The sequence below is a fragment of the Muntiacus reevesi genome, chromosome 18 (assembly GCF_963930625.1).
Source record: "Muntiacus reevesi chromosome 18, mMunRee1.1, whole genome shotgun sequence".
In the NCBI taxonomy this organism is placed as follows: domain Eukaryota; kingdom Metazoa; phylum Chordata; class Mammalia; order Artiodactyla; family Cervidae; genus Muntiacus; species Muntiacus reevesi.
In genome coordinates this window covers 51,796,238-51,820,660 of record NC_089266.1, presented here as the reverse complement: position 1 = coordinate 51,820,660, position 24,423 = coordinate 51,796,238, and the positions used below count along the sequence as shown (strand labels likewise).

General features: G+C 38.5%; 1 protein-coding gene across 1 annotated transcript in view; it reads left to right on the top strand.

Moving 5' to 3' along the window:
• The first annotated feature begins 340 nt into the window (after nt 1-340).
• The window catches only part of PPM1E (protein phosphatase, Mg2+/Mn2+ dependent 1E), a 212,972-nt gene continuing 188,889 nt past the window's right edge, over nt 341-24,423 (top strand). Inside the window, exon 1 of the mRNA XM_065909281.1 lies at nt 341-792. Coding sequence (XP_065765353.1) covers nt 341-792 — 452 coding nt within the window. The remainder of the gene's footprint in view (nt 793-24,423) is intronic.

The following is a 24,423-nucleotide window of genomic DNA, read 5'->3' as shown; positions in this document are numbered from 1 at the left end:
GCCGGTTGCCATGGCGACGGTCTCTAGGCAGCTTGGGCTGAGCTCTCCGTAGGGCTAGAGGGTGGGCCTCCGCCGGACCCCGCGCGCGCGCCCGAGACCAACTTTCCCTCCAGACCCGCGAGGGGCGGCGCGCTCCGCCCCCCGGCCCCGGGCCGCGCACGTCCGGGCTCGGCGGCGCGCACGCCTGCGGGAGCCCTCTCCAGGCAACCTAGTGCTGATCGCTCGTGCCGGCGCGGCCGTTAACCGCCCTTGCGGGAGCCGGAGGCTCGCCAGCAGCCCCCCTCCCCTTCGCGGGCCTCCCCCACCCGTTTCCCCGGTCGGCCCTGGGGCATGAGCAGCGATGGCCGGCTGCAGCCCTGAGGAGAAAACTTACCGGCGCTTCCTGGAGCTATTCCTGGGCGAGTTTCGCGGACCGTGCGGCGGCGGCGAGCCCCAGCCGGAACCCGAACCCGAAGAGTCGGAGCCCGAGCCCGAGCCCGAACTGGTGGCAGCTGAGGCGCGCGAGGCGTCGGTCGAGGAAGCCGGGGAGGCGGCGGCCACGGGGGCCGCGTCGGAGGAGGGGGAGCACGAGCAGGAGCGAGAAGACCCCGAGCCCGAGGAGGAGGCGGTGGAGGAGGAGGCGGCGGCGGCGGCGGGCGAGGAGGCGGCGGCCCGGGGGCAGTCGGCCGTGCCGCCGCCGCAGACCCGGCTGCCGCCGCTGCCCCCGCTGCCGCGGCCACTGTCGGAGCGCATCACCCGCGAGGAGGTGGAGGGCGAGAGCCTGGACCTGTGCCTGCAGCAGCTCTACAAATAGTTAAGTAGCGGGGCTCGGCCGGGGGGTGGCCCGCCGTCCCCGCCGCGCCGGCCTCGACGCGGCTCCCTCTGCCGCTCGAACTGCTCGCTTTTCCGCTCCTCATCCCCCCCGCCCGCCTCACGCCGGCGCCCTGGCGAGGTTGGAAGCGCCCCCGCTGCTCGGACTCGGGCGGTCGGCGGCGAGGTGCCCACGCCCGCCGCGGCCCCCGCGCCTCCCGCCGGGGCCCGGGAGCCGCCCCCCGCGCCCTCCCGCCAGGCCCCCGGCTTCCCGCTTCTCCCCGGCCGCCCACTTCTTTCTCCACTTCTCACACCTTTTCTGCTTGGTGCCTGGGAAGGTCCTTCCATCTGGTCTTGAGAACTCCCTCTTCCCAGCCCTCTCCTTCCTCCTGGAGGTTTTCCTCCCACCCGGGTCTGTCTTTTTCCCGGCGCGAGTCCCCCCCTGTTGTTTGGCGGTGGAGAGACGCGGACTCCTTTCCAGGCAGGAGCTGCTTGCTAGGTGCTTCCTGCGTAACCGCAACAAAGATGATAATCCCGGCCCCAGATCCACAGGAGGGGAGACTGGAGTCGATTTTCTCCTATTGGGCGCTCGGTGTTGAAAGTGTAGATGGCTTAATACACGGAGGCTTCGTATCGTAGTTTAATGATACTTGATAACTCATAATTGGGGGAGGTGGGAAGGAAATGGGGAGGGACGGGTAAGGAAAATTTTACCTGCGAGCCTTCAGGTGAAAGACAGAGCCGTAATTCGTTAAAGTGGTAAACTCTGGCTGGTTTGATAAAATTGCAATTAGGTGCAGTATTTTCAGTCCATTAAGTAGATGGGGTAGAGAGAAAGCAGATGGCTTAGCTACACAGATGAAAGTCTAAAATAGAAAGGTCAAGGCTTTGCCTTTCATCCCAGTTTTTATGGGCCTGAAATAGAAGCAGTTTACAATTGCGTTTCTTTCTAAATGAAATTGTTTTGAAATAATGACAGAGGAGAATACTAACAAGTTTCTGAGAACACTGGTAAACCTCTGGAGCCTTTTGCCATTCTGCTGATAGTTGTAATGAAAGGTGTTACTCTGTCCCCATCAAAAAGTTTACTACTGCAAGATTCACTGCAGTTAAGATCACTTCTTGGATTTTTTTAAAATTTTAGATTAAGAGAAGGATCTGGAAAGTAAAGGTTTTGTCTTTTTCCAACCCAACAGACACCTGATCAAATCATTCTTCCTGTTAAAACAGAAGCTTGTCAACAGGAAAAAGCACTGAACATACCTGTTGTAAAAGTGGACTGTGTTGATGTGTCCCATACTTTATACACTATTGAAATTTCAATTTTGAAATACTATCTGGTATACTATACTGCTTTTTGGGAAATGTAAAATGGCATGTAAAAACATCTTAGGAGTATTTCTTCCTAGTGTTTGTAAACAATCATAGAATAGAGTTTATGAAATATCATTTTTAATACTATATAGACACTTAAGACTGCTTGCTTAAAATAAAATGGAATTGTTTACTGAAGTGGAAAGATTTATCTCAGCATCAGACTAACTCTATTTTGACAATTTTACCTTTACAAATGCAATTGCAGAATTAAAGAAATACGCATTTAAACATTAGAGAAAGTCCATTTCAAAAAAAAAAAAGAGTCATTAGTTTAGAACAGCTTTGAATATGTACCATTCAAGGTTTTTTAAAAATCTCTATAAAGATGATGGTAGGTAGATGTGTGTTTTGCCACATGGAAAGGAAGCAAGATTTTCAATACATGTATAAACTAGAAAAGTATTCAGATTATAAAATGGCCCATCTAATTGAGGAAGTTTAGTTTTGAAGTAAAACTAGCAAAATTGAAGTTGGAAAACATTATTTCACTTTAAATCAGAGATTTCATCATGTGTACTGTTTTGTGCAGAAGCTATTAACTTATGTTTTACTCAGATATAAAATGCCTGGCTTGTTTATATAAAGTATCTTCAAGGTTGTTAACAGACTGGAAAAAAAAAACACCCCAAAACCTAAAAGTCTCACAGTTTAAAAAACACATACTTTTTGGCTTTATTTATTATTTATGAAAGAAAATCATGCAACTTGGCCACAAGAATCAGTACTGGAAGACATTGTAGAGATAGATCATTTTCTTGTTCGCTTCATTTTACAGAAGAGAAAACTGAGGATCCTGATTCAGAAATGACAATTTATGTACAAATGGTTTTCCAGCATTTTTCAATATAGTTTTTGAACCTCAAAACTCTTGAGTTGTCAAATTTCCTAGGAAAAGTTGAGTTATCAAATTTCCTAGGAAACACTTTGAGATCATTCTGATTAGGAATATGTTGGAATTACTAATTTGGGGGAGGTGAAGGGTTTTGTTTTTTTGTTTTTCAAAATATTTTCTCAGATACCCACTCTCTCTTTATTTTGGGAATAATTAATATTCTTTAGAAACTATCATGCTTGTCAGAGTGTGCTAAAATACTTAAATGAAGTTATTTGAAATATATACACCAATTTCACAGTTGAAACTAATGTAAGAAGAAACTAGAACCACTTTCACAAGTCTCTAGACTATTTTTTCTGTCAGTGTTTTATAAATATATAGTATGAAGCTACAGAAAAAAATAAAGGTGCTTACTTTCTCAATACTCTATGTATACACTGGCTGAAATTTTACTTCAAAAAATATAGTGAATGTTTTCCCCAATATTTTGCTTCTCTCAGAGTTTAAGAACAGCAGATATATTTATCATTCTTCATTTTGGTAAACTCAAAGCTTAGGATTAGCTTGAGATAAGCAGTTACTTAGGTAAGTAAAGGATCAAGGTTTAAATCGACAAAATATAGTTATAATTAGCAACTTGAAAGTTTTTCAGTATTTGTGACAGAGTTTTTGCTTTTAATGGGAAATATGTACTTAATATTTCTTTACTAGATAAAAACATGTAACATTTTGAAAGAAAAATTATTTGAAATTTTAAAAATCCCCTAGGATGAGAAAGATCTCTGTTGTGGGCTATAAATACTTTTTTTTAAAGGCCCATTTAAACAGTTTTGTTTCAACTAATTAAATCTTTAAGAATGAATAATAAATTCCGGCAGTTCCTTAGAACTGTTTAACTGAATTAGTCTATTCCATGTCAACAAAAAATTCCAGTGATTTGGAATCTTCAGCTGCTCATGTAAAAATTATCTCCTTTACTCCTGTAAACTAAAATGCCCCCCAAGAGAGTAAAATAAATTCTAATGATGCAAAATTAGGATTTTTGAGGTTAATGGATCTCTTTGAAAAGGTGGAGGTAAGATATTTTATAGCTTTGAAATAATTTCAAATAAAATTTACAGCTGATCTTATAGCAGATATGAATAACCTTGGATAGGTTGCATAGGTCAATGCTGTATTTTATTTCTCTATGTTATTGAATGGAGGATAAATCTATTTGTTTTAACCCAGAAGAAACAAATACTCTGAAGTCTGTATTAGAGCTACATGTCAGTACATTTTTAGAGCAGTTGTCTCCTCAGTTATTCATTTAGTCTGGACTTCTCAAGGAGGGGGAGATATTTTGGTAGCCTGGCAAAGTTAAATACTTACAGATGGTTTACAGTAGTAATGAGGGTGGCCACTTTAAAAATGGCTTGGGAAAGAAATCATTGTTTATAGACACTAATAATTCAGTTGTATTGAATTATGTGACTCATTAATGACTTTGAGATAGATTAGAAAGCCATTAAACTTTGTCTGTGTATATATATGAAAAAAATACATGGATGGGAGTTAGGCCACTCATTTAGCTCTCCCCCGCTTTTTTTATTGTTAAAAGTAGTAAGAAGTAGCAGAAAAAAGAAAATATCAACCGTTTGGCGTAAGCCATAATTTTCGGGTTTTTCTCTTACATCTTAGACTGCCACTTCTCTGTGAGCTTTTAATACTCTGCCTAACCCTTTTATATTGTTGTTTGGTCCTTGGCCTTTTCAAGTTTGGTTGGCTTATTTGTCTGTGGTCACCGTCAGTCTCTCCCATGATTTTGGTTATTGTAGTTATGCTAATAGCTCCCAACTCTGTCTCCATCCTTGCTTTGACTGCTAATGGAATGACTCTATCCAGATGTCTAAAAGTCTTCTCAAATTAAACTGTCCAAAACTGAATTTGATCTTCCATCTCTCTGTGTCTCCTCCACAGAAGACAAAGCTAAAACTTGATTCTCTTTTTAGTGGGTTTATCCTTGATTTCTCCTTCTCTCCTCCTCACGTTCAGTCAAATTTTGCCTTATAAATACCTCCTAAATATGTCCCTTGCCATCACTACTGCCATCACTACTGTCTTTGCTGTTTCTTCCCAGTCTTCTCCAATGTATTTTCCCCAGTGTATTAATAGTAAAGTGTTTCCTCTAGAATCTAGATTATATAGATTGATTAATTGTCACCCATAGCTTAAATATTTTACTGTTTACCCGGTATTAGCCAAACTGGGGTCAGAGGCACAGCTCTCCAGTCAGACACAGCCAAGTCTGCCCGAGGCAAAAGTTGCAAGGGGTTAGGGTCCAACTATAAAGTTAGAGGGAAGAGTGCACAAGACCACCCTCACTTCTGACACTGACTATAATTTTCAGGTTTCTTAAAACTACCTTCAGATTTGATAATTTGCTAGAAAGACTCACAGAAGTCACTGAAAGCTTATTATATTAATGGATTATGGTTCAGTATAAGGAAAAGCTAGAACTTAGAACCAGCCAAAGGAAGGGATGCATGAGCTGTAATCTGGAAGGGTTTCAGATGTGAGGCTTCCATTGTCCTCAGGGATGTGTCCCTCTCTCATGGAGTCTTGCCAGCCCAAAAAGCTCACCTAAGTTTCGCTGTCCAGTTTTTATTGGGATTTATTGGTAGATTGCTCACATGGTTGAACTTATTAATAGTTTCCAGTCTCCCACCCCAGGCTGATACCAAGTGATCCAAGGGGCCCACCATGAATAACAAAGACACTCCTATTACTCTAGAAATTCCAGGGATTTAGAGGTTACCTCCCAGGAGCTGGGGACAAAGGCCAGACTTCTTTTTGGCAAGGCCAGTTCTTTATTGTATACCTTCATCACCTATTTCTCCATTGCCCTACAGATAGAATCCAAACAAGCCCTTATAATCTTATCAGCCCCATCCCTGAATCACTGTCCACCCACTCCATCCCACCCCTAGAAACTATACTTCAGCTGTTTTAGACTATTAATATATTAGTTTGAATGCGCTGTGTTTGCTCTTACCTCTGTACCTGTGGACACAACATGTTTGATCTACCCTGCTCTCCCACTCCGACTTTACTCTGTCCAATCTTTAACCCATTCTTCAAGTCTCCATTTCACATCGCTTCCTTTGTTCACCAACCTCACACTCATGATGAATTAGATGTCTCTTCTGTGTCTCCTTACAGAACACCTAGTGCTTATTTCTCTTGTTCAGTTCAGTCGCTCAGTCGTGTCCGACTCTTTGCGACCCCATGAATCGCAGCACGCCAGGCCTCCCTGTCCATCACAAACTCCCGGAGCTTACTCAAACTCATGTCCATCGAGTCGGTGATGCCATTCAGCCATCTCATCCTCTGTCGTCCCCCTCTCCTCCTGCCCGCAATCCCTCCCAGCATCAGGATCTTTTCCAGTGAGTCAACTCTTTGCATGAGGTGGCCAAAGTATTGGAGTTTCAGCTTCAGCATCAGTCCCTCCAATGAACACCCAGGACTGATCTCCTTTAGGATGGACTGGTTGGATCTCCTGCAGTCCAAGGGACTCTCAAGAGTCTTCTCCAACACCACAGTTCAAAAGCATCAATTCTTTGGCGCTCAGCTTTCCTCACAGTCCAACTGTCACATCCATACATGACCACTGGAAAAACTATAGCCTTGACTAGACGAACCTTTGTTGGCACAGTAATGTCTCTGCTTTTTAACATGCTGTCTAGGTTGGTCATAACTTTCCTTCCAAGGAGTAAGCGTCTTTTAATTTCATGGCTGCAATCACCATCTGCAGTGATTTTGGAGCCCCCAAAAATAGAGCACTTGTTTTTTTTCCCCACAGATATTTATGTATCTTGACTAGTGGTCTTCAAACTAAGGTGTACCTAAAACAATCCATTTCAGTGAAGGAATAAAATATTAAAATCTATTTCTTTGTGTACAAAATATGAACTTAAGAGCATCCCCTGGTAGTCCAGTGCTTAGGATTTGGCGTTATCACTGCCATGGCCCAAGTTCAATCCCTGTTTGGGGAACTAAGATCCCAAAAGACAGGTGGCATGACCAGAAAAAAAAAGGAGTTAAGTGCTAGTAATACTTGACGTATTGATTGAGAATGGCAGCTTGTCCTGTGTGACAGCTGGCTTCATGTTAAATACCATACATGAGGTATCCTGATGGCCTGCGAGTTCCTTGACTTAGAGTTGACAGTGGCGCCTTTCCTCCAATTTTCAGAACATTCTTGATTATTGCTGTTTACCTACTCTCATTAAATGGATTCCTTAGTTGTATTTAACAAAATTAACCCTCACAAAATAGATAATTGACCTAAAAAATTTCTGCAAAGAAATCATAGGTTGAACATATTATTTGTAATGCAAGTGTAAGAAGCAACAAAACTTGAAAGCCTATACTTCTGTCTTTAGTTTTATTAGATTTTTTTAAAGGGTGATTATATTTGATGAGAAATCTGTGAAAATGTAACTACTAAGTAGTTTATATAGAATACAGCGTATTCAAAGAAATACTGATAATACTGCTGGTGAGAGTGGTACGTATGCATGTATATGCATGTATGAAATTTATATATGTAGATATACACATCCACACATGAGAAATGTATATCTACATTGAAAGTGGGGTATTCATAATGTTCCAAATGATTTTGATAAAGTGCTTGAAGGCAGTTACATTAGATTATTAGCTACATGTTTGCCATCAAATCCCTAGGCCAACAATGACGGGGACATATACAACACACGATAAATCCAGTGAATGAGCCAAGAGATTAAACACAAAATATTGTTCATAACTATTTTAAACTGATTTTTGAAAAACTTAGTAAAGTTTTGTATTCTCATATTTTAAAACTTTTTATTATAAAAAATTTAAAGTATATAAAAAATTGTGTACTTATTGCTCAACCTCAGCAGTGATCAATTTGTGGCCAGTCTTTTTTTCATCTATACCTTCACACATCTCACTCTACCTCCTGTGTAATTTTTAAATGAATACACAGTAATTTAATCACAATGTTATTAGACATTTTAGGTGTTACCAGTTTTTGGTTACTCTAAGAATATTTTGATGGTCATCCTTTGAGCAAACCTTTGATTTTCTTAGAGTATATTTATAAATAGTATATAGTGTTGGGATTACCTTAAAGATATTCACATATTTAAGGCTTTTGGTACATAGTTTTTAAATGTCTTCTAACAGAGTTTTGTTAGTTTACTGTCTGAGAAGATATATATATAAGAAAAAGATTGTTGATATTATGAAATGATTTAAACATTTACAAAATAACAGAATAATAAAAATATCCATATACCCCCATTCCAAGAAATTATCATGATTAAGATTATTTTAAGGAAGTAAAGCATTTTATACATAAATTAACATTTCGTATGAAATTGAAGACTGTCACTCTCTTCTATGAACTCATTTCCTTTTCTTTCTTTCTAGGGGTAATCTGGGAATTTAGGGAATGTAGCCCTCTGCTCATTTTATATTTTTACTACCCACATATTTGTATGGTCAAAATATGGGTGGCTTTTTTGTTTTTGTTTTCATAAATAGCTTTCTTGAGACTAACATTTTTAAAAAAGATCCATTGATACATACAAGAGTTTTTTCATTTTAGCTACTATATAGTATTCTGTATGAATATACTATGATTTATTTATCTAATTTCCTATGGAAGGACAGTCGAGTTGTTTCTAATTTTTGCATGTTCTGTACTATAATGGCTAAAAATTGCTGCTCTTGTGGGTAAATCGTGATATCTCAAAAGCTTAAGCTTAATGTAATGTTAGTTTATTTCTTGCTCAGAGAGTACTTTGAACGGAGAAGGCACTGTGTTCTATGGAGTGATTAATGGACTCAGGCTAGTAGAGTTTTTCATCTTTGGTCTATGGTTTCCAAGGTTGCTCTAGGCATCAGCGTACATCTAGCAAACATAGGAGTGGAGAATGGTATTAGAGGCCAGACCTTAGAAGTGGCGCATACAAGTTTGTTCACTTTCCATTGACTAGAATTAACCCCATTTAAAAAATTGAAAGACACGGTGAATTTATTTTATTTTACTTAGCCCAATATATTCATATATACAGAAGGGGAAAGACTAGAGGTCTCTTCAGAAAAATTGGAAATATCAAGGGAACATTTCACCCAAAGGTTGTCAAAATAAAGGACAGAAATGAGAGCAACCTAATAGATGCTGAAGAGACCAAGAAGAGATGGAAAGAATACATGGAAGAACTGTACAAAAAAGATCTTAATGAACCAGATAACTATGATGGTGTGGTCAGTCACCCAGAGCTAGACATTCTGGAGTGTGAAGTCAAGTGGGCCTGAGGAAGCACTGCTGTTAATAAAGCTAGTGGATGCAATGAAATTCCAGTAGAGCTGTTAAAAACCCAGAGGATGATGCTATCAAAGTGTTGCACTCAATATGTTAGCAAATCTCTAAGGCCCAGCAGTGGCCACAGGACTGGAAAAGGTCAGTCCTCATCCCAGTTCTCAAGAGGGATAGTACTGAAGAATGTTCAAACCATTGGACAATTGCACTCATCTCCCTCGCTAGTAAGATCATGATTAAAATCTTGCATGCTAGGCTTTGGCATTACATAAACTAGAACTTGCAGAACTTTCTTCAACCATGCAATCAGAAGACATTTGCTTCTTGGCAGGAAAGCTATGACAAACCTAGACAGTGTGTTGAAAAGCAGAGACATTACTCTGCCGACAGAGGTCCGTATAGTCAAGACTATGGTCTTCTCAGTGGTCACCTACAGTTGTGAGAATTGGACCATAAAGAAGACAGAGCACCAAAGAATTGATGCCTTTGAACTGTGGTGCTGGCGAAGACTCTTGAGAGTCCCTTGAACAGCATGGAGATCAAACCAGTCAGTCTTAAGGGAAATCAACCCTGATTACTGGTTGGAAGGACTAAAGCTGCAACTGCAGTATTTTGGTTACCTGGTGCAAACAGGCAACTCATTGGAAAAGTCCCTGATGCTGGGAAAGATTGAGGGCAGAAGAATAGGGTGTCAGAGGATGAGATGGCTGGATGGCATCACTGATGCAATGGACATGAACTTGGGCAAACTTCGGGAGATGGTGAGGGACAGGGAGGCCTGGTGTGCTGCAGTCCATGGGGTCGCCAAGAGTTGGACACATCTGGGTTACTGAACAACAACAATCCAAATATTTTACCATTTAAACATATGATGAATATTAAAATATTGAAAATTTTTTCATTTTTTATACCAGGTTTTCAAAATCCTATTTATATTTTACACTTAAAGCATATCTCAATTGGAATATCACATTTAAAATATTTAGTAGCCACATGGGGCTAGTGGCTACCATATTGAATGGCACAGGTTTAGACTTAATAACAGAAATTTGAATTCTATAAAATATATCTGACATTTAATTTCAAAGTCATATTTAAATAGTGCTCACTCCAGTCACCAAATTCATATTTATCTAGCCTTTGGAGTAATAACAAGCTAAATTTGTTTTTCTTAGATTTCTTTCTGTGACACCACACACACACACACACACACACACACACACACACACCCCTCTTATTTAATTATTTATTTTGGCCACTCTGTACCACATGCGCGCGCGCACACACACACACACACACACACACACACCCCCACACCCCTTTTATTTAATTATTTATTTTGGCCACTCTGTACCACATGCAGGATCTTAGTTCTGCGACAAGGGATTGAACCCATGCTCCCCTGCAGTGAAGTACAGAGTCCTAACCACTAGACTGCCTGGAAAGTTCCTAGAATAATATGATTTAGATTTAGATTATCAAATTGTTAATTTCTCCTCACATAGTTTATGGGGTGGTAGTTTTCTGTTGCTCTGTAACATGCTACTGAAATTAAGTGACTTGAAACAACATCCATTTGTTATCTTACAGTTTTGTAGGTCAGAAGTCTGGGTATGTTCAGCTGGGTTCTCTGCTTATGGCCTTCAGTCAAGGTCAGTCAAAGTGTTGGAGAGGCTGGACCCTTATCTAGAGACTCAGGGAAAGACTCCACTTCCTAGCCCATTCAGGTTTACAATCTAGATCTTTGTTGTAGATCTGAGCTTTCTGTTTCCTTGCTGGTTGTTAGGTTGGGGAGGGGCACTGATTACCTACTGATAGAAGCCGTCGACTTTGCTTGTCTTTTGCTCTGCTTTGTCTTCATACCCGCAGTGTTCATCAAGTGTTTCCATGCTTCAATCTGTCTGGCTTCTCCTGCTGTCAGAGAAAGCGCTATGCTTGTAGGGGGTCATTTGATTAGATCAGGCCCACCAAGATAGTCTCCCTGTCTTAAGATCAACTTGCCGTATAATATAGCACAATCACCAGAGCGATATCAAGTTAGTATTCACAGATTTTAGCAATTAGTTCAGGGCATCGTTGGAAGACCATTTCAGTACTTTTTTTGCTACAGTAGAGAAGCAAGATTGAAGAGCATTAATTATTTTGAGGTCTTTTGATTTCACTTCTAAATGAAAGAAAAATACTTTTTACCCGTTTCTTTTTGTCTCTACTCCCACCACTGTGGTCCAAACTTCCATCAACTCTTAGCAACCCATAGCAACTCTCCTAGCTGTGCTTTAATCTCAGTGGTCTTGACTTTGTTCCCAGAAACTGCCATGCTCTGTCCTGCCTCAGGGACTGCACTTTTTTTTTTCTTTTCCCAAGCAACTTTCCCCCTTCTCTCCACTGTCCAGCTCAACCGTTAGGTCTTAACTATAATATATCTTCCTCATAGAGGTGTTTCTTTACCAAAAGTCTAAATTGAGTCTTGGATTTTGGTTTCCATAGTATCTTTTTGCTTTTTCTTTATATCTACTTACCATAATTTATACATATATGTATTATTTGATGTCTCTGTCCCAGACTGAGGGCAATAGATAAAGAATGTTTTGTTTACCTTTGTGTATCCAGCACCTAGTGCAGGTCCTGGCACATAGTAGGCACTCGTTAAATATTTATTGACTAATCAATGAATCTTCAACTTTTTCTCTGCTCTGTCCAGGTTGTTTCCTTTCTAGATTTTTATAGGCCTATTCTCATTACCTTCTTTCTGTTTGTTATTATTTTCTTCCTTTCCTTTACTCTGAATGGTGAAGGAGCTTGGCTTCTATTTTATATGGTTATTGGTATATGTGGCTTCTATTTTATGTGGTTATTGGTATGTGTTAACATTTTCATCTAGCTGCAGAAATATGTTTGCAGTTTTCATTACTGCAAACTATACAGTCCAAAATGAAAATTTTGTGAACTTGAGTATTCTTATGTAAATTCCTTGAGAATACTGTGAACAATGACAGTTTTGAAGCAAAATAATACTTTATAGAGAGTCAGTGAAAGTCGCTCAGTCATGTCCGACTCTTTGTGACCCCATGGACTATACAGTCCGTGGATTTCTCCAGGCCAGAATACTGGAGTGGGTAGCCTTTCTTTTTCCAGGGAATCTTCCCAATCCAGGGATCGATCCCAGGTTTCCCACATTGCAGGTGGGTTCTTTACCACCTGAGCCACAAGGGAAGATGATATAGAGAGTCTTGAGCTACGTAAAGGGCTTCCCAGGTGGCTCAGTGGGAAAGAATCTGCCTGTCAATGCAGGAGATGCAAGAGACATGGGTTCTATCCCTGGGTCAGGAAGATCCCCTGGAGTAGGAAATGGCAGCCCACTCCAGTATTCTTACCTGGAAAATTCTGTGGACAGAGGAGCCTGGTGGGCTACAGGCCATGGGGTCACAGAGTCAGACATGACTGAGCACAAACGCACATTACATTACCTTCTTCGAGCTAGTTAAAAGGTTGAGATTGTTCTTAATTCCTTGTGTGTATTTTCCTTTAAGATTTTACCTTCCAGTGTATAGCTCTGAGGAAAACTAGTCCATTACTTCCTGTTTTAGTTTTAAGTCATCAAAGAAAAAGAGCCAAAAGACTTTAACACAGTACTGTAAATCAACTATGCTTAAGTTAAAAAAAAAAAAACAAACCAAAAGACTAATCTGCTAGGTTAGAAATATCAAAGATAATCTTTTTCCAAGTGACTTGATTTCATAATGAATTATAAGATTCCTACAGAAGCATTACAATTTTTGTCTCTTATGGATTTGAATCTTTGACCTACTTTCTACAGAACCAAAAGGCACAGCCTCTGATCTTTGATATTTATACAGTGATTTCTTATTCACATTTTTTCTACTTTGTGAATCTTAGAAACTAAAATAAAAACTGGTTTTTAGTAAGCTTGTTTTTTGAGAAGTGTATTGTGCTACATCCAGTTTTCACATTTGTATATAAAAACAACAAAAATGTAATGCTTTTAAATTGGTATATATGGTATTTATAAAATTGTGTTTGGGGTATGTGATATATAAAATTCTTTCTTAGGCTAAAAATCTAGAGGGCAGAATCATGTTGTAAGCATGTTCTTTACTGAACCTAACAAGTTATGGTATAAATATGAGAGGTGATGCCATTAAATTTCAGGTTATCATGAATTTTACAGTGGGAATGACCTCTGAAGTTTTGCAATTTGATTTCTGGCAACACTGAATATTAGTTCGTATAGTCTTGGTGTAGGCAACTTATTAATAATCTCGTATATTACTTAGAGACTTGTTATTCACAGTTTATGTACACACAATTGGAGGAACAAAAATATTTTTAGTTTTTCAAGGTCATATGGAAAGTTAACTGCATCTAAAAATAACTTTCAATCTTTTAAAACAAATAAATACAACTTTGCATTTAAATGCCCTTTGCCAGGGTAGCCTCTAATCATAAATATCTTTCTGTAAGACTTAGTTAACAGTGTAAGCTTGCAGAGGTTTACACCTCTATACCTGAAATAATAATTGTACAACTAGTAATAAGTAACAAAGTAAGTCGTAAGCTGCTCCTGTTTCTCTTATTGGTACTGCATTTATTGAGAGCTTGATCAGGCACTGCTTTATATTTAATAACTCACTTAATCTTACAAAACGTGTTTGATGTCAGGTTCTATTATTAGCCCAGTTTGCAGATGCCGAGTCCGAGGCACAGAAAGCTGAAAGAACTCAAGTTTTTACTATCAGTGGTGTCACTAGGACATGAACCCAGGCCGACTGACTTAAAGGGTTGTTGCTTTGACATTCATTTCATGGTTTTCACGCTATGTTATAAATGTGCTTCTATGGGGAAAAATCTTGGTAAAGATGCAGTTCAGTTGTTTGAATTTTGACCACCACCATTTCTGAGTTTAGGCTCTTGTTTCTTGCCTGATTACTTTGGTAGCCTCCCAACTAATGTGCCTGCCATTAGTCTCTTTCCCTGAGTTTTCTGACATGATTGAATTCATGGCAGTTCTCTAAAGATACCAGATTATTTCTTGCCTCTCTGCCTTTGTAAATGCTGTTTCTTCCTCATGAAAATCACTTTCTTGGCTAGCTTAATTTACTTTCTCAGGGAGAGAGGATGGTTGGATTTTTATTTTATCTTCAACCATAGTGTCCTATATTTACTAACTGTAAATAAAGAACATGCTAGGTTTGCACCAAATAATTTTCTAAACTCTTGCATCTAATGAAAGACAAGGAAAAACTAAAAATTTGTTTTTTTATTAAAAGCACAATTTGGAATCCAGAAACTCTTTAAATAATAGACTGAAAGAAGTTCATAACTTGGGATATAGTTCATAATAATGGCAAACAAGCAAACATCCCTATTCACTCACTAAGGTGCCTGGAGATATTTTTTTCTGTATTGTAGTTGTCTAATCCTGCAATGTGTTTCAATTTTTAAACTTTCGTATTAACTGTTAAAGTAGCCAAAGACACCTCTTTTCTATACAGTTTTCATGCCTAATATCATAACTATCTACTCAATATAGTGTCTCTTAGAAAGAAATCCTTTCAAAAAATTTTAAGTATAAACAATAGTAATTTTTGTTCAGTTAATTTGCAGTGTATATTAATGTCATATATTCACTATGTAGTCTTTTAGAAGCCTGTAAAATACATACTGGTCATTAATAAGCAGTGGATTATAAATTAACATAAAGCTGTGATCGCTTGTATTCTAGAACTGTTCTAGAGTCATTATTGTAGTAAACCATTATTTCTTTGCATAATGCACTCAAGAATGGTTCAAAGACAAGAATGGTTTATCCTTTGGAATCAGAATGTCATTTTAAGATTTCTTTGTACACACTGCTTTATTTTTGGCTCTGCTGGGTCTTTGTTGCTGCACGTGGGCTCTTTCTAGTTGCGGTGCATGAGCTTCTCATTTCAGTGGCTTCTCTTGTGAAGAACAGACTCTGGGCACCGAGGCTAAGTTGTTGGGAGTTGCGGGCTCTAGGGCATGCTAGCGTCTCGCAGGCCCTAGAGGGTGCAGGCGTCAGTAGCTGTGGTGCACGGGCTCAGCTGCTTCACAGCATGTGGAATCTTCCCGAATCAGGCAACCCATGTTGCCTGCATTGACAGGCAGATTGTTATCCATTGTGCCACCAGGAATTCCAAAATTCCATTTTATATATTAACATATCCAGTTTATGGATATGTTAAGATCAAAATACATTGAAAATCAAATATAAAATAAAAGCATTCTCTCAGAATGAGGCCTTTTATAAATACTTGATCAAACGAGTTAAACATTAGGATGGAAAAGTTCATTAAATATTACATTAAGTAATTAGTAATTTTTATATTCCTACATAGGTCAAAATTACCAAACCATGAAAACTGAATTTCTTCTCATTTCCCCAAGGACTATGAAAGAGATTTGAATTAAAGTTTGCTATGTTGAGAATTTCCTTGATTTTAGAAACCTGTTTATTTTACTGTAGCTTTTCTAAGTGATTGTCTAAAAAAGACAACCTTATGTGTTTTTTTATGGTGATTTTTGTGGTTAATATATGTCATGAAAAAATTATTATAGTATTCAGTTCATGAAGCATTTATGATCAGCATTTATGAGCATTTATGTTCAAGTAGGATATCGAATCATTTGGTATTTTGTAATATGTATGCTGCAGCTGCTAAGTCACTTCAGTCGTGTCCAACTCTGTGCCACCCAATCCTTGGGATTCTCCAGGCAAGAACGCTGGAGTGGGTTGCCATTTCCTTCTCCAGTGCATAAAAGTGAAAAGTGAAAGTGAAGTCGCTCAGTCATGTCAGACTCTTCGCTACCCCATGGACTGCAGCCTACCAGGCTCCTCCGTCCATGGGATTTTCCAGGCAAGAGTACTGGAGTGGGGTGCCATTGCCTTCTCCGTGTAATATGTATAATTAGTAGTAAATCCTAAAAACAGTATGATTAAAGACAGTATCCTTTATTGAAACTGATATTAATGGCATTTATTTTCTTTACTTATTCACTTGTTTTCCACCTCATTACAGAAAGGATTTCAAGTAGCAAATTAATTTTACAATAATGGGAGTAATATTTATTTAGTCCTCAAAAAATTAAGCATCTACCATGTGCTAAGCATTGTGCTACTTGCTGTTTATACAGAAATAAAATACATGTTCCTTTTCTCAAAAAGTGTGCAGTATAGAGGAAAAGCCAGACAAGTTAACCAGCAAGTATAGTTAATAATAAAAATTATTATTAACCCTGTTATGTATGAGGTTATATACTGAGCACGTTGCATTGTTATTTTCTATTTTTAAATCAAGAAATTAATGTTTAGCAAGATTAGTTAACTGACCTAAGGTGACAGAGGAAGCCATGGGGTGGAATCAGAACTTGAATTCAGATGTGCCTGACTCCAAAACTCTTTATCTTGCTGTCTATACTGGAGAGACACAGTGATGCAGAGGATTTTATGGGAACTGGAAGGTGGGTGTGCCAATGTAAGCTATTAGATTCTAGAAGAATCTTAAATTCTTAAGATTTAATTCAAGTTTAGAAGACTAAATAGGAATTAGCCAAGAAGAGGAGGGAGCTGAAAAGCATTCCAGCGGAGAGATTACCTTGTGCAGAGGTGTGGAGATGAGAAAGCGTAGCCCAGTTGGGACTTGTCTGATAAGCCCTTATTTTTCTGAATAAAGGGGAGTAAACCTGTAAGAAAAACTGGAGAAATAACCCCTAAATCATTCATTCATTCATTAATTTATTCAGTCAGTATTGGGCATTGTAGACTCTGTATTCACTGCATCTCTGGGATGATACTGGACTTTTTAAAACTACAAGTCATAGAAATACCAGTAATGTTAAAATGCCACATAATCAGGAACCAGAAAAACCTTATGCTTTTTCTTCTGTCCTCTAATTTTTTTTTTTTTTTTTTTTGGCTTTTAGAACAGCGACTTCTAAATTATAAAATCTTCCTCTTTTCTGATCATTTCTTTCATCATGCTTCTTGATGCCAACTAGTGTGAAAATTTTAGAACTGAAGACTGCCTAAAGTGTTCTCAGTTGAACTATGCCTAAGTTCGGTTTACTGCGTAAAAATTTATGAAAGGCTAAGTATACTTCTCTGTGTCAGTATCCACTGTATGAACTTATCTTTCAGAGGGTAAATGTACTGGAAGTATAAAACAGATCCTTTCAAGGACATGTTTAGAGAGAGAGAAGCACGTCAAGCTGTTGGGTGGAGATACAGGACAACATGAGACCATGACCCAGATTATACATCAACACATAAAATCTAGGAGGTAGGGGATGATTTTTCTGAGTTTGAAGGAATGATGTTTATCATTAGGACATATTTATCATTCAGTGATATGATTGATTATTAGTTTTCTCCATCTTTAAAATCTGAAGAGACAAGTTTCAACACTTATTTCAAATGCTGTCTTCTAGTAGAAGAATTTCCCTGAGGTCAGCTAGAAGTAATTATTCCCTCTCTTGAAGTCCCCAGAATTTTATCTGTATCTTTTTAAAAACATCCAATAATTCCTGCATTTTTATAATGTCATTTATATGCATGTCTTATCTCCTCTATTAAACTGTGCATACCTTCCTTGAAGCAAAATTCATGTTTGATCTCCAGCACTAAGCTTTGTACATATAAGGCACTGAGCTAATATTTAATGAATTAAAGCATAGCATCCCTATCATAAACTAAATCATGCAGGCAGTGTTTCTTTTTTTGGCCACACAGCGTGGCCTGCGGGATCTTGGTTCCCCAACGAGGCATCGAACCTGTGCTCCCTGTAGTGGAAGCATGGAGTCCTCACCACTGGACAAACGGGGGCGTCCCAGGGCAGTGTTTCTTAAAGTGTTGGACATGAATCCCTTACTTCAGAATCATCTGGAATGTTTTATTCAAAATGCAAGCTCCTATACTCCTGCCCACACCTACTGAATAAGAATTTCTGTGGTTCCCAGGAATCTTGTGAGTAAAAACACTAGATAATTATGATGTACACTAAAGTTTGAGAACCCACTGCCTTAGGGAGAATGTAAGAATCCAAGTTAAAATTGAGTTTACATTAAATTACAGATATACTTAATGTTAACAATAATAAAGTTTAAACCATAACGGAAAAGACTTTGAAAAAGAGTGAATATATAACTGAGTCATTTTGCTGTATAGCGGAGATTGGCACAGCACTGTAAATCAACTATACTTCAATTAAAAAAATAAAAAAGTAACATTTTGTAGGTAGCATGTAAAATGAAAATATAAGAAGAGAAAAATGAACAGAAGAGTATTTTCAGTGTAATCTTTCTGTATGTCAGGAAAGATCAGTGTTCAGTATTCTAGAAATTTCAGTCTTAAACAGCATGTTTAAATGTAAATAATCTAAAATAGTGATGCTCATTTTCTATAAATGCATTTGAAGTAAAACACCATAGTTTTATAACTAAAGATGAAAAAAAGATGCTTTGAACATTCTTAATGACATATTCTTGTATTGCTGTATGCATAGATGTCTTTTAGGGCATAATTTCCTATAAGAGAGTTTGTGACTCATGGTATTATTGTAAGATGTAGGAGACTTCCCTGGTGGTCCAGTGGCTGAGACTCTGAGCTCGCAAGGCATGGGCCCAGACCCCTGGTCAGGGAACTAGATCCCACATGCTAAAATTAAGACATGGTACAACCAAATAAGTACCTAAATAAAGTATTTTTTTTAATAAAATGAAATCTGTATAAACATCTATTCATTTATTCGTCAAGTACTTACTGAAAATTTGCTATATATTAAGCATTCACTGGGGCTTCCCAGGTGGCGCTAGTGGTAAAAAATCCACCTGTTAATGCAGGACATGTAAGAGACCTGGGTTCGGCCCCTGAGTCAGGAAGATCCCTTGGAGGAGGGCATGACAGCCCACAAGTACTCTTGTCTGGAGAATCCCATGGACAGAGGAGCCTGATGGTCTATAGTTAATGGGGTTGCAAAGAGGCAGACACAACTGAAGTGACTTATCTCACACTCAAGCATTCAGTATTCTAGGTATTGAGGATAGGATGTTGTGTAAAACAAAGTCCCAGTCTTTAGGGAGCTTAAATTCTAGTAGGAAATTCTACATAAAATAGGTAAATACAGAGTAACTTCCTTGTAAGAGTAAGTTAAGTTCTGTTTATTAGACAAATAGGACAGTATCATTCTTCCTACAGTTATTGAATGCCTTATGTACTCTGTAAAGGTACTTGTTAGGTACCCCTCTTGACTATGCTTGACTCCTCCTAGCCATCAGGCAAAATGATAAGTTAGTAGCATAACCAGATCTTTCATTTATATTTTTAAAAACTTAAACATTTAGAGTAAGGTTCATACTGGTTTCAAACTTAGAGAACAATATGTTGTTCATAAAATGTTCTTTTTCCTGTTAATTGTAAAGCAGTAGTTACTAAGGGTAGTGAATTCTGATTTTTTCCTGTTTTTTTTTTTAATATATATATTTTTAATATGCTTGTTACATCTCTCCAAACTGATTTGGCATCTCAGTAATACCCAGCAGCCTACAGTTGGAAAAGTATAGTTCTCTTGTATGAGTATTCTGTAATTCAAGCATGCCCCTTTTGTTGGACAAATTTGGTTCTTTCCCATTTTTTTTGCTCTTATTTGTAAGTTCTTAAAAGTGTGTATGAACATATTTACCAATGTAATTCATGCTGGTTATAATTAATCGTTGTTAAAGTATTAAACTATGAATCTCCTTTATCTGTTTGATGTATAGCCTTTCAGATTTTCGTTTTTTTTCATGCAAAGGTGAGATACACTGTCCAGTTATTAAAATTATTTTTATGGTCCTCAGTACGGTTTAATAACTTGCCTTACATTGGTACTGGGCATGGGCATTTTGTGTTGTTAATTTTTTCCTCCAGCTTTCCTAGGGTACAATTAACACATAATATTGATAGTTTAGGTTGTACAAAGTGTAAAGTGACAGATTTTTCAATCCATTCACTCTCTATATCAGTCTCTATGTCAATCTCACTTTTTTTTTGCTTAAACAAAAATAAGGTTAAAATATTCTAACACCGTTAAAATTTTTTAATGAATGTATCATCGGTATCTTTTCATATCAATATGTAAAAAGTTATGTCGTTATAGGTGGATCATAATCTAACTTTTCCACTTTTTAAAAAGACTCATTTTTGAGTGCATTGGCTGTTCGTTGCTGCATGCGATCTTTCTCCAGCTGCGGTGAGCAGAGACGCGCCCTTGTTGAGGTGCACGGGCTTCTCACTGTGGTGGCTCCTCTTGTTGCAGAGCACAGGTTCTAGGTGCTCGGCTTTAGTGGTGTGGCTCATGGGCTTAGCTGCTCTGAGACACGTGGGGTCTTCCCAAACCTCGGGTCAGACCTGTGTCCCCGTATTGGCAGGTAGGTTCTTGACCCCTGGACCACCAGAGAAGTCCTAGCTTTTCCACTGTTATTTATTTATTTTTTTTCTTGGCCACTCCGAGTAACTTTTGGGATCTTAGTTTCCCAACCAGGACTAGAAAGGGCCCTGGCAGTGAAAGCACGGAGTCCTAACCACTGGGCTGCCAGGGAGTTCCCAGTTTGAACTGCCTTTAATAGTACATGAGGGAAAAGATTTCCCATGGTGTTAGCATCAGATATTTTCAACCTGGATTTTTGCCAGTCTGATGAGAAGAAAAGTCTCTTTTTAAATTTGAATATTTTGGATAAGCATCTTTTCATATGCTTATTGGTGATTTATGTGTCAGAAAATGCTTGTTTATATCCTTGTGGATTTTTATATTTATCTTGATTACTGATTTGTAGGAAATTTTTATATATTATGGTTATTAGCCTCTTGAGTGTTATATGTTGCAAATGGCTTCTCCCAGTCTAGAAATTATCTTTGAAACTTCATTATGAAATCTTTTTCTATATAGAAGTTTAACTTTTAGTCCTTGATTAAATCAGCTTTCTTTTTTTTTCCATTATGGATTCTTGGATTTGTGTCATATTTTAAAGGGTGTAGTTGACCTTTTCCACTTATTTTCTTATATTTATCCTCTGCTTATAGCTTTCTTTGCTTATTCATTGAGAATTTTTGTACTTGATACTATTTGGTTGCTTAAAGTTGATATAATTATTACTAAATAACTCTTACAATTAGGAAGTTTGATTTCTTTTTTGTGACTTTAAAAGTTATTTTTTAAGTTTTTTCTTTTTAAAATTTTATTTATTTCTTTTAACTTTTTTGGGTGCACTGCATGGCATGGGGGATCTTAGTTCCCTGACCAGGCATCGAATCCACACCCTCTGCATTGGAAGCTCAGAGTCTTAACCACTGTACCACCAAGGAAGTCTCTCCCAATTAGTGAGTTTCTGAAGGGAGTTCTAATTTTGTTAAAATGCTTGAATTGATGGTAAATATGATTGGTTTAGCATGAATCTAAACTTTATAAGGAGCTGGTATAAGAGTAGATATTTTTTGGATAGAAAAACATTTAACGAAAAATGTCGATTTCTCAGCAGGCTTCACGATCAATCAAGTTCATTTGAAACATAACACTATGTGTTTGACGAATGTTGCCTTGCTGACATTTTCTCTCTTAGAATGTGAGGGAGAAACATTTATATATGTATATGAGAAAAAATTCTTGAAGGATATACACCAAATTATTAGGAATGATTTTCTCTGGATGGAAAGGTTTCAGATATATTTAATTTTTTTCTACTTGGATTATGTTTTACATTTTTATCACCCAAAATTGTTATTTGCTTAGTAAAAATAAAATGGAGGAGATAAAATAATGCAATGAAGGATATTGATGCTATGTATGTATTTGCAGACAATAAGGAAGAATTGTCTGCAAATAGGATAGGAATGAAAGAAACCTTTGAAAACAATATGACAGTATCATTATATAGTTTGTTATAACTGGGGGAGAGAATTCTGGAAGTGGCCACGTGTATACATACTCTAGATTGTAGGAAGAAAACTTTAGGACAGTACAATCATGATGTTATGACATGAGACTCAGAATGTTAGGAAGAACACAAAAATGATCAATTGTGTAGTTACACAGTTACAGATTATAACTGCTTTAAAAGGCAGAAGCAAATAAAACTACTTTAACTCTACTTGAAACAATCTTAGCTCAGGTTTTAAAAGGATATTTATAGAAGATGAATATATAAAAGTGACACAAACATTCAAGTGTGTCAGAAAAGCTGAAATACAGAAATCACAGATGTGGGGAATATGCTAAGGACAATTTTTAAATCTTGCAATTATATTCAAGGTCCAACAGATCTTGCAGTTATATTCAAGGAACAACAAAGGTCTGTCTAGTCAAAGCTATGGTTTTTCCAGTAGCCATGTATGGATGTGAGAGTTGGACTATAAAGAAAGCTGAGCGCCACAGAATTGATGCAATACTGTGGTGTTGGAGGAAACTCTTGAGAGTCCCTTGAACTGTAAGAAGATCCAACTTGTCCATCCTAAAGGAGATCAGTCCTAAATATTCATTGGAAGGACTGATGCTGAAGCTGAAATTCCAATACTTTTGTCACCTGATGCAAAGAACTGACTCATTGGAAAAGACCCTGATGCTGGCAAAGATTGAAGACGGGAGGAAAAGGGGACGACAGAGGATGAGATGGTTGGATGGCATCACAGACTTGATGGACATGAGTTTGAGTAAGCTCCGGGAGCTGGTGATGGACAGGGAAGCCAGGCGTGCTGCAGTCCATGGGGTTGCAAAGAGTCGGACACGACTGAGCAACTGAACTGAACTGAATTAAATTCAGAAATAATAATAAGGAAGATCCATGTCAATTTAATATATATATTTTTAAATGTCAGTCCTGATGGCTCTAGCTTTTGTTTTGGGCCACGCTGGGTCTTCATGCTGGGTGTGTGCTTCCTCCGTGGTGAGCGGTGGCTGCCCTGGTGGCGGTGCGTGGTTTCTAAGTGTGGTGGCATCTCCCGCTGTGGCCCGAGGCCCGCAGGGCACAGCTCAGTGACTGTGCTGTGTGGAACCTTCCTCGGCCAGGGATCACACCAGGGTCTCCTCATTGCAGGATGAATTCTTAGCTGCTGGACCACCAAGGAAGTCTTATGCCTGCTTAATATTAACAGGTCGTATTTGATTTCCCTATTTTTTCTCAAGGAGAACAATCTTTATGCTGTAACAACAACAAAAAGTTCCTAGTAAAGAAGAATTAAAGTCCAGTATAGGTAAAATTAATTAAAGAAGTATCTAACTGCTCAGTATGACTTTGTTTTGTAACCTGAACTAGTTATATCTGAGGATGTTGTGAGAACTTGTAGGTAAGAAAGGTAAAGTTTGAGGAATTATTGGAGAAGGGAAGAATGGAAGTGAGCAGCAGATAAGGACATTGATGCATGTTGATCAAATTCAGAAGTGACACAAAACGATGAACTTTTATGTAAGAAATGAAAATAATTTATAAGTCTGTAGCAACAAGGACTTGTAGCAGATTCGTTTAAATAAGAAATTTAGTATAACTGTATAATCCTGCATTTGGGTTAAAAAATGAGTTGAAGGATTGATGAAAAAGGATAATAGCATAGTGAGTATATATGACAAAGGGAATTTCCCTGTTGGTACACTTAATATATTGGGCTTCCCTATTAGCTCAGTTGGTAAAGAATCCACCTGCAATGCAGGAGATCCTGGTTCTATTCCTGGGTCGTGAAGATCCACTGGAGAATGGATAGGCTACCCACTCCAGTATTCGTGGGCTTCCTTTGTGGCTCAGCTGGTAAAGAATCCACCTGCAATGCGGCAGACCTGGGTTTGATTCTGGGTTGGGAAGATCCCCAGGAGAAGGGAAAGGCTACCCACTCCAGTGTTCTGGCCTGGAGAATTCCATGGACCGTGTAGTCCAAGGGCTTGCAAAGAGTCCGACACAGCTAAGTGACTTTCACTTTCACACTTAATATGAATCAGCAGCTTGATTTGCCTGCTGGAATTTTATTATGGTTTTCTGAACAAGGGAAGGTAGTTGGGCTACCTCATAC